At 41.2% G+C, this 10524-nt stretch overlaps 1 protein-coding gene across 1 annotated transcript; it reads right to left on the reverse strand.

The window, feature by feature from the left end:
- Positions 1-1989: 1989 nt before the first annotated feature.
- LOC131666757 (chitin deacetylase 1) lies at positions 1990-8991 on the reverse strand. Its single transcript, XM_058939655.1, has 7 exons — positions 8884-8991; positions 7859-7988; positions 6218-6348; positions 3770-3919; positions 3183-3536; positions 2545-3113; positions 1990-2462 (listed from the first exon to the last, which is right to left on the reverse strand). The coding sequence occupies exons 1-7, from the start codon at positions 8933-8935 to the stop codon at positions 2223-2225; spliced, it is 1626 nt and encodes a 541-aa protein (XP_058795638.1). The 5' UTR covers positions 8936-8991; the 3' UTR covers positions 1990-2222.
- Between the last annotated feature and the right edge of the window lie 1533 nt (positions 8992-10524).

Here is a 10524-nt window from a genome sequence, read left to right on the forward strand (position 1 = left end):
TACTCTGGTTCGACACGTTTTTGTCAGTTTGAACTGTGTCAAATGAGCGACAAAGACTATGGAGTATTGATATTGGGATATGAATATATATTCTAGGAAACAATAAAAAACACATAAAATATGACCTATTTCAGGAGTTTTCACATAAATCGTCTGTTTTATTTTTACATAGTATATATTTCTCATTGAAAGTTATAAATTAATTGACTGTACTACGTATGATTCAGTTTACCCGGACAAGTCAGCGAAAAACACTTATTCAATCGTTATAAAATATTTAATAATTGCAGAAGCGATTGAATAGTAAATGTGACGTAATGTACTCAAATTGTTTCAAATAAATTAACTAAGATATATAAGATTGAACCATAATCTGAATTTTAGTTGATTTAATTGGTTAACTATCACTTATTATGCATAGTCGCACACTAGAATCGTGTCGAGGAAACCGTGAGATTAGTGCCTTTCAAGTACGGTAACGAATTTGCTCTCTAAATATGTAACATGGAAACTACTTATATAATAAACATTTTGAAGAGTTATTTAAAAAAAATTAACATAATGAAGGGAATGAAATTTACTGCATTTTCTTATTATTCTCTATATTAAATAATTTTCGTAAAAAAATTATAAAAGTTTCAAAATTTATTATAACTTTTAAGAATTCCTAAATGTACTTAAAGTACTAAATACTATAGTAGGTGAGAGATAAAGATATAAAAGAATATTTAGCAAAATAATATATTACAGCAAAAGTAACACAAAATAAGGTATTTCAAAAAGTGTCTTAAGAAATATTCTTCTGGGTAGTTTTTTCTCAAACATTGTTTATATAATAGGGTATGAAATCGTAAAAAGTGCTTTAAAAAAATCCTCGATGAAAAAATATATGAACTTGTCCACAGTATTATATGAATGGTTAAGAAAGTGCAAAAAAAGATTATTCGCTGACTTTTCCGACTTCTGGATAAATTATTTTGAACGACCAACTCGCAAGTGTTCATTTTCCGAGCACATTTTGTATAAATATACAAAATATTTTGCGAAAATTGCATCTTTCCACCAAATTCGGAATGAAGGTATATGCTTGAAAAAAAATCTATGATAAAAGGGAAAGAATTGTCTGCACAGCGGAAGGTGGAACGCGCTAACTCAACGACGATACGAAGAAAATGATTTTTGATCATCATTATTATAACTATTAAAATTATTATTATATGATTATTACTACGTTATTTTAATTAATGATTAACACGTTACTATCTTAATGTAACAGACTTTTGTTTATTTAGTTATTACAAAATGTGTATTAGTTAATTAGTTCTTCAATCCTTAATTTGTATATATTCGCAGATTTAAATAAAAGCGCAAAAAAACACTCAATGGTTTACGTATTTAACTTCTACCAATAGTTATCTCCTACCGAAAATCCTAATTTTAGTGAATTTGTTGACAATGTTCATATATTCAATATTTTGTTAAAATGTACAATATACCATTTCATTATTTAAAAAAATGTAAAGACAAACGTTGAAAAACATTCGTTTCGTCGCGATGTTTTTGACGATTTCAATAATAAAAACAAGAGCTCTCAAGGTATAGAATAAATATATTTTGTTTATTTCAACTTCATTTTAAAAACTCATACAAAAAGGTATACGGAAAAATCACAATAACATTGTTTGCATCCGTTCACTAATATATATATATATATATATATATATATATATATATATATATATATATATATATATATATATTCACACAAAGTTATCATCGAATAAATCAGATTTGTATATTAAAAGAATTAAAAACTAGAAGTTACACTTGATGAATAAAATACGAAAAATAAAGTTCTATTTGCAGTAAACGTAACTAGGAAGAGAAAAAAAGAAAATATACAAAATTTAATAGATTAATAAGAGAAATAGTTATTAAATAGAAAAAAGGGTAAAATTCGTAAATTGAAGAAACCTACTGCAAATTAAACACGTTCGATTAATTAAACCTACTAATCTCGTATTATTTAAAACAGTCATAAAAGAAACGGCATAATCTCGGGTAAGAAAGCCGAGTTTGGCAGCCACTTTCAACACACATGCCCGAGAGTTTCGCTAAGCGAAAGATTTCAGAGGCTCGTAAAAAAAAAAATCAGTTATCATAAATAGCCGTCCGACGAACGGGACTGCATCGCGCTCGTTGTTTTATTTCGTAACAACAGCTCATTTTCTCCTTCTAACGGAAAAGCCGTCACCGGTGGGATCCAGCAGCCATGGGTAGTTGTTGGGACACTCCATGCAGGTGAACAAACGAAGCGTCTCACCGGGCAGTTCGCGAGTGGTCAACGGGCAAGCGTTTGGCAATGAACAGTAAGGTTGTCCTTTCTCGTCACACTTCTCTTTCCAGGCATCAAAGTCACGCAGAGATGGGATCTCCGTTGGCTCTTGCATCCATTTCAGAACCTGTGCGATTCGCCAACATTTCATTTTCAAACTATTTTCTTTTTGCAATAATATAATTTAAAAAAATTAATAAAATACTGACCTGACTCATTGTGACGAAATAAGTGTCAGTGCGGCTAAGCACTTCCTCGATGAACTTGATAAGCTCCTCTTTGAATTCCTTCTTACTCTTGAGCCAAGAGGCATGGAAGTGAAGACCAAGTGGCGCACGGTTACTATTCAAGTGGCGATTGAAGTTGTGCCTGAGGAGTCTGCCGAATTGTTCGCCAGTCTGAATGTTCGAGCACGAGTCGACCATGTGGCAACCAGGCAGAGATTCGTCGAAAGTTGGATCGTCACGACGGTCCAACTCGTTCATTACCATCTCCCAAACTGGATGGGATCTCGATGGACAATTGCCAGCGTTACCGTTGCACTTGTGTGGCATGCGGAAGTAAAGTGTGTATGGCCAGATCGGTACGCGACCGAGGGACGCGGTGATGGAGGCGTCGTAGGTGAAGAACTGATCGGTCATCATTTCAAATTGCTTGTTACCGCCGACTCTCAGGTACGGAGCGCGAACGCCCACGATTGTACTGTCGGTAATGTTGGCGAAGCGTTCAATGATCAAACGAGCACCAGCCATCTCGGCCAACCAGTCGTCGTACGAACCTACGTTATCCCGAAGATTAAGGTTTGCCGATAAGGAAACTTTAACATTTGTCAATGCAAGATACCAACCTAGAGTCCAGTATTGTGGATCATCCTTGTGAGTAAGCGAGAACACAGATATTTCATGACCCTTCCTGTGCAGATCCTGTACAGCCGAGTAGTTGGTATACTTGTGCGAGACGAAGAAGGTTCCTTTGATCTGGCAGCCGTTGGGATTGAGACGATGCCCGTTGAAGATCTCTTCGTACAGATCGATATTGTCAACGTTGACGGCTCCATTGAAGGTGATGGTGATCATTTGGGGTACTTGTGCCGGCTCTAAACCGCCTGGGATACGGGTGCCATCGGCCGAGCAATGACAGTCGGGCAACACGCATTGCGTTGGGTCGCAGTCGGGTGCGCGGTTCGGGTCGGACTCCACAGCTGAAAAAAATTTTAGTTTTTAGCCTATATTACGCCGGAATTTTCCTCTGATGTAAACCGTTCGCCTAGCGATTCCAACAACAGCGGTTAGCAAAGAGAGCTTGATTGACGTTATAATTATATGTTACTCATTAAACTTTGATGTTAATTACAACACTCTTTGATGCTTCAGCTAAATTATCAGTCTCGTACATAGAATTCACGACTTGTCGAACTGATAAGTTAACACTCACTGCAGGCATTTTCATCGGACTCGTCCTTGCAGTCGGGCTTGCCGTTACAGAATAGTTCCTTGTCGACGCACTCGCCGTTACCACAAGAAAGTTTCCCTTCGGGGCAGACAGGCTCGTCGGTTTTTAGAATGGGCAGCACTTTGCGCGGCTCTGTAAAAATTCATTGTGACTCGACGGCTCGTTGTGGTGATATATTCCTGCCGGGGAGACACTTCCGTGGCAGAGCGAACCGATTTTTACATTTTCGCTTTGCTATTTTATAGAACGAACTTGATATCGAGCTTCTTCTTTGAACTTGCAGACTTCGCAAAGAATATTTGTTCAGTTATTAAATGATATTATTCTCGGTAATAAGTTCGCCCGTACTAATAAAATAATATATATTTACATTACGTTTTTACATAAAAAAAGATACTCCACAAAATAACTATAGCTCCTCCCCAGTGTGCACAACAATCGCATTACAAACATTTCGTAACCTCGATCGTCCAAATGTTATACAATTTTAAGGTCGAAAATATAATCAGTATTGTGCGGTGTCGTCAAAAAGTCTGAACGTTGATCATTCTGTCGTCGTCATTTTTTTCTCCTTTTTATCTTACGATATTATTGGAAGAAAAAAAACTTTGCTTTTTTTGGTGACGCTCACAGGAATTATCACTAAACTTGTATTGTACTTTCTCGCCGTCGATGCACGCGCGTATAATCTTGATAATAGACCAAAAATGCGTGGAATAGAGATTGTACAGTGTAAAGAGAATAGAGTATAGGCAGATTCGGGTGAGTAAATAGATAATAGATAATATGAGAAACAAACATTTAGTGATAAATAAGCCATTCGAAATAGAAATTTTAAATAAAGACACTAATATATCTGATAGGTGAGTGAATATTGTATGAATTTAAAAAAAGAATTTGAACAAAATCATACGCGCTACGAATATAATGGATATCGATTTATGTATATCCTTATAAGTGGTTTGATCGAAACCGCAAGGTTTTTAAGGGTGTGTGCGCGTATAGCACAGGGAAAGTTTTCCGTAACTGGCACACGGTCCATAAAAAGAAAACGCATACAGAGGTGGACCGGATGTAGCGAAGCACAAAAGAAAACGAAAACGATCGTAAATACTCTACGTTCCGTGTGGTGCCCTTTTCATTTTCAATTTTTACTTTTTTTTTTGTTTTTAATCCATTTTCGTTTTCGTGATAACGGATCGTAATTTTATTTATTTCCGATGCAAATTTCTCAAGATGAAAAACGTAAGAGCACGCGGTATTAAATATGGACGATTTACAGTTGTCAAAACGAAACGTTTTTATTATTATCTGAAATGAAATTTACCGGAATGTGAGGAGTAACGAGGTGCATGTAAGTGTATATAGCGACAGATCGAGAATCGAAAACTATTATGAACGAAAACTTTTCAACTACCAAATCAGAGCAAATTCTCGTTGTTAGTTCTACATGTTGTTTTAATCATATAAGAGGCAGTAAAGCAACAGTTTTTTTATTGTTTGTTTAGTTATATTTTGGTGCGATAATCGAAGCATGAAAGGTGTGGAAGCAAATTGTTGCTGTGACGTATTCAAAAGAAATTGTAGATAACTTAGAGAACGTATAGAAAAAAGACGAAATTATTAAGAAATTTGTAAAAGAAGGAAAAACAAAATGATTGCACAACTGAAAAGAGTAGTAATTTCATTGAGTAATAATTTCGTTTTTATCTCTTGAATAAGATTGCAAGGATGAACGGATGATGATGTGAATGAAGGTTAGTCGTTGAATTGCGTGCTACGGCGCGAGTCTACGTTCAAATCGGGTCTCTGTTCCCTTCACGATATCTCACCGCATACTTTTTCCTCGATATAATTCTCTCTGTTTCTTTTGTCTCTCAAAACGGTAGATCGCGGTCAGGTTTTTTTTCTCACTGAGTCGCCTCTTTAAAAAAATAAGCAGAGAAAATTCCGAGGAAGTATACGGTTGGATGTCGGTATTTGGAGAACGAGTCTCGGTTTTGAATTCAGTACAAAAATCTCAAGAAAATAAAAACAAGAATAATCAGCACCTGTTGAAGGCAAAAAATCCCGGAATGGAAAATCTTGCTCGAAACAGACGAAGAAAAAAAAAGTAGAGACATACGTGTCCCTTTATCGGACAATTCCCGTGCGTCACTTACTCTCGAGCTTGTCACAGTTATTGACCTTGCCCTTCCAGTCGCAGGTCTGTTTTTCCAAATCAAAGGCCAGTCCACTGGGGCACGTGATTTGCTTGAGTCCGGATCTTGTGCACCTGAGGGGCAAAACAGGCAACGCAATGCTAAAAATTCAACCTGGTTTTTATCTCAAAAAAAAACGACAACAAAAATAGCAAAATTAAGAAAAGAAAAATCGCCGCATCAGTGTCTCCCCAGTTATTGGAAAATCTCATTTTGCGCTGCTGCTTACTCTCCAGCTGCTCGCAATTTTTCACGTTGGTCTTCCAATCGCAAGTCTGACGCTCGATGTCAAAGGCCAATCCTGTGGGGCACTTGACCGTGGCAAGCCTCACGACTCCGATCTCACTTGCTTTGTCACACCTAAATGCACAGCACTCATCGTCAAATGATCTCACAGAACGTTCTTTCGCTCTCTTTCATTCTTTTCTTAGTCTTTTCTGCCAGCCAGGCTTGCACTATTTTCAATCAATATTTTTCCTACGAAATTTGTTTTTCGTCACTACTGTCAGTCATCCTTGCATTACTTTTATTACCGCAAACGTTTCGCGACAAATTTGTCTTTAAGTTCAGCGCAACAATGAAACATTTCATGTTTCCTGTCTCTTCATCACGTAAGATAATTAATAAAAAGATGCACAGCACATCCTTTCCGTTACTTCATTATCACGCGATTTCCGCTCCTGTACAATTTCTCTCTCTCTTTTCCTCCGCGCCGGTGAATGAACTTTCGACCAGCTATGAAATACTAATCCCTACACCAGAATAACAAAAAGCCAAAGATAAAGCTACCAGTTGATTGCGGTATCATGACAACAATAACAACAAATTGTCGCGCGATTCACGAATCACAATTAAGAAACGACACGACCGTTTTCCCTAATCTTCGAAATTTGAAAACAGCCTTTCTCGTGTAGTGCATGAGTCACTTTTATTGGCGCATCCACGTTCAGCTGTTATTTATTTTTCGGACTTTAGCTGTACCGTAGTCATCTGTATTTTCGTAACAAATCCCTGATCGAAATCGCTACTCTGGTATTCAGCCCGTCGGGTCACAGCTGATGCCAGCAGACGAGGCGCGAAAAGCGTCAATCAATGCTCGCGGCAACGTAACGAAGTCAAGTCAAATTCGAGATTGAATTTCCGAGTGAAACAATGGAACGGCGCGCGTAGACGGCGTAACTTCGTTAACTACGACTTTTACTCTATAGGCCGATTATATGGCAGTGTGGTGTGACGCCGTAATCCTTTCTCCATCACGCGCCTTTAAGACACGAAAACCCGTTCGCGGTTTCCAGCTGAGTGAGAGAGAGAGAGAGAGAGAGAGAAACGAAAGTTCGCGTTATTTTTCTTTGGGCTTTGGTTTCTTCCTTTACACCTTAATTTTTGGAAGTGTTATTACAATATTACTTTTTTCTAAAATATCTTCGAAGAAAGCTGAAAACTTTCATCTACAACGCTCATCGCGCCGCTTTAAACGGGTCGATTACGAGCCTTTATACGAATGCTTCACGGTTTCGAAGTGTAAATCGTAAGTGTAATCGATGCACGGAAAACTGGCTTTGCGCGCTTGCCCGCGTCGTTGTTTCTTCGCTGCTGTTCGTAAGCACTTTCTTTCGCAGCTGGCGCGGAATTGCAACTGCGAGGTGAAATTATCGCCGGTTAAAAAGTGAAATTCTCATCGCGTGCCTATAACGAGGTTGACTTTCCATCTTATCGACCCGCTGACTGACTTGTTACATTAAAAACGACCAAGATATCGTATACGACACCAATTGCGCGCCAGTCTAGACATCTGCGTTTTATTTATATCGATTCCTTGTCTCGAAACGAAACGTAATGGTCATTCGCACGCTTGCTGGCATCTAATTACCTGACGACATCTCGGCAGTCGCCGTCGGTGCTCAGGCGGAAATATTCATCTCCGGGCCTGTCTTGGCAGAGCTCCTCGGCATTGGCGTCGAGTCCCTCGCCACCTTCGTCGTCCTGTGCCCTCGCCGATGCTTAATAAAGAAGAAAGCGTCACATTATGACTCCCAATCTGACAGATCGCCTGACGTAAGACTCGAGTGCCATTGCGTTCGCGGTGTTCGCGGCTGGCGCAGCTGCATACCGGCAGCGTTGTAATGTCGCGCGAAAGCAAGCGAGAGATACAATAATTGGAGAACACGCGAGGAAAACGAGTCTGAAATGCGCGCGGGACGGTTGTTATTCAATTGCCGAGAAAGGTGGAGGCGACATGTATACGAGTCAAGGATCAGCGGCGACCAGCGAATAATCTCGTTGACCCTGCATTCTAACTGGTTTCGTGGATAAGTCCTTCCACGACGCAAAGGCGCGTGGGCGACGAGCTTTTCGATTCGATACAAAAGGAGCGTAGCTTCGAGATGTGGGCGGTGGGGGGGGGGGGGGGGGGGGGGAGGGGGGGGTCAGCGAACTCATGTCGATAGAAAGTCAGGGAAAGCGACTCGCTCGCCTTTCCACGGCATTGGTCTGCGTGGATATTCGGTCGATCTGTTGTTTTCATTCCAAAAAAGTCACAATTAAAACGTCGGCTTTCGTAACGACGCGTACACGCGCGAGTCCCCGCGTTGCTCAATAACGCGCGCGCGCACAGTGCCGTCCGATCGGTCGATCGCGGTGTATACCGGTTATCCTCTCGTTTCGGCTCTCCGGCACGATCTCCAATTAGCATACGATCGCGGATCACTTTATTTTTACCGCCAGACCGGCGCGTACCTTGGAGACGTTGGCCAAGCGTCGATCGTCGTTAAAAGGAGCAGACTAGGCGGTGAAAAGTAGGTGAACCGGTTGCGTATCTCGCGCGATCGCCGACCGATCGCGTGTAACCGCGGGTGTCAAGGGCAGTCGGCAATGTAGAAGCGATCGAGTACTCACCGGCAAGAAGCAGCAGGCAGATAGTCCCAACTCGGATGAACCTCGGCGACATGATCGTCGTCGTTGGCCGGACGGTTTGCGTCTGAAACAAGCCGCGCCCTCTCGACCCCTCTATATGCTCACCACCACTCCCATCCCGCTACCTGTCTCTGTCTCCTTCTTCTTCTTCGACTGTTATATTTACTTTCACCTGCACGCCGCGAGCTGCTGCCCTCTTCTATATGTTGGCTCGACGGCGATGCCGAGTCCGAACTCGTGCGCACGCTGAGTTTGTAACGTTCCTGCGAGATTCCGTCCAATTGTTGGTTTCACGTGTGCGCGTACTTGTGTCGTTAGTACGACAGTGCGTCGTAGTGCCTGCCGATTCGTACCACGAGACCTTCCAAAACTTTTCAAAGTCACAGGCATATTGTTTGTTCGCCGAGCTGTCGATGCGCGCGACGATTGTTGCATTTGACATGCCAGCCGTTGCTTCCAGTGCTCTCACCGAACGCGTTATACTCTCGACTGTTCAGAGATCATTGGCACGCTTTGAAATTAAATTACGTTCGTTTGAATCGCCATTTCAACGTTATGCTAATAAAATAAACAAGGCAAGTTGTATTGGACAACGTCAGCAACAACGTCAAAGGGAATAAGGCTATGTTTGTCAAGCGCATCTCTGTGCAAATGCACTAAATCTATCGTAAAACCCATCAGCTCAAAGTGGCGAAATAAACTGAACACAGCTCCAGGCGCTTCTCTCTGTATATATTTCCAGAATGCCGTAAGCTGAAGCGCACGCGCGTGAATTTCACGCGAATGCGTATAACTTTTTTTCGATTGATGACGCTGATGAAATATACGGAGAAAAAAAAGGAGAAGCGTTTCGGTAGTTATCCTTTTTTTTTATTTTTGGCGCCAAAGGCCAAAAACTTACGAGCGTCATTTATCGTAAAACGCGCAGGTAAAGCGATGAGTTTTCAAGCCTCCCCCTTCGCTAATAAATTGAACGTGCTACTTTAAGGTTGGCAATAAAGTGCCGTACAAAATGTGCGAAAATATATAAAGCTTATAAAAATGTCTTTGAGAATTGAGAATCTGAAAGATGTCGTTTCGTTTTTATTTTCTCCTCTGGTCGTCGTAAATCTTAATTCTTCGTGGGTCGAAGGTCAACGAATGTACGTGTGCATAGTTGCATTAACGAAGACCCGGATTCACGGATCGACGGGTATCGGTGTGAGGTGGGCGATGTACTTCGCTAAAGAGCGTAGGCGAAAAATCCTCGTGAAAAAGGAAGAAAACAAGAGGTGGCCTCGCGTCGCTAGGGCCGGGAGAAAGAGATGGAAAGGGTTGCGCAACGCAGAGTCAACTGTACGGCGCGTGCACGTAGAATGTGAGGCAGCGGTGCGCAAAACGTTCGATTGACGTGTTGTGCTGCTGCTGCCGCTGCGGCAAAGGTCAAAATAACATACGCGTCGTGACGGTTTCTCCCTCTGGTCATCGCTCGCCTCGCTTCGATTAGCTGCTGCATAACCGATTGCTGCACTTTGTGCGCGCGCGTGCACTGTTCGATCGCCGCCGTCTGATACAGCGGTCTCTCGTCTTGTAATCCTGTTTGCGTTACTTCATTTTATACCACGAGGCGCAGCTCACAGTTGG

This window comes from Phymastichus coffea, unplaced genomic scaffold (assembly GCF_024137745.1).
Source record: "Phymastichus coffea isolate CEN01 unplaced genomic scaffold, Cenicafe_Pcof_1.1 PCOF00060, whole genome shotgun sequence".
In the NCBI taxonomy this organism is placed as follows: Eukaryota; Metazoa; Arthropoda; class Insecta; order Hymenoptera; family Eulophidae; genus Phymastichus; species Phymastichus coffea.

What these genes read in the sequence shown, in the direction of transcription:
- LOC131666757 (XM_058939655.1), bottom strand. Translation starts at nt 8,935, where the DNA reads ATGTCGCCGAGGTTCATCCGAGTTGGGACTATCTGCCTGCTGCTTCTT. An exon ending in GACTGCCGAGATGTCGTCAG is followed by an intron (nt 6,349 to 7,858) that starts GTAATTAGATGC and finishes CTGTGCATTTAG; the next exon opens with GTGTGACAAAGCAAGTGAGA. An exon ending in AAATTGCGAGCAGCTGGAGA is followed by an intron (nt 3,920 to 6,217) that starts GTAAGCAGCAGC and finishes GAATTTTTACAG; the next exon opens with AGCCGCGCAAAGTGCTGCCC.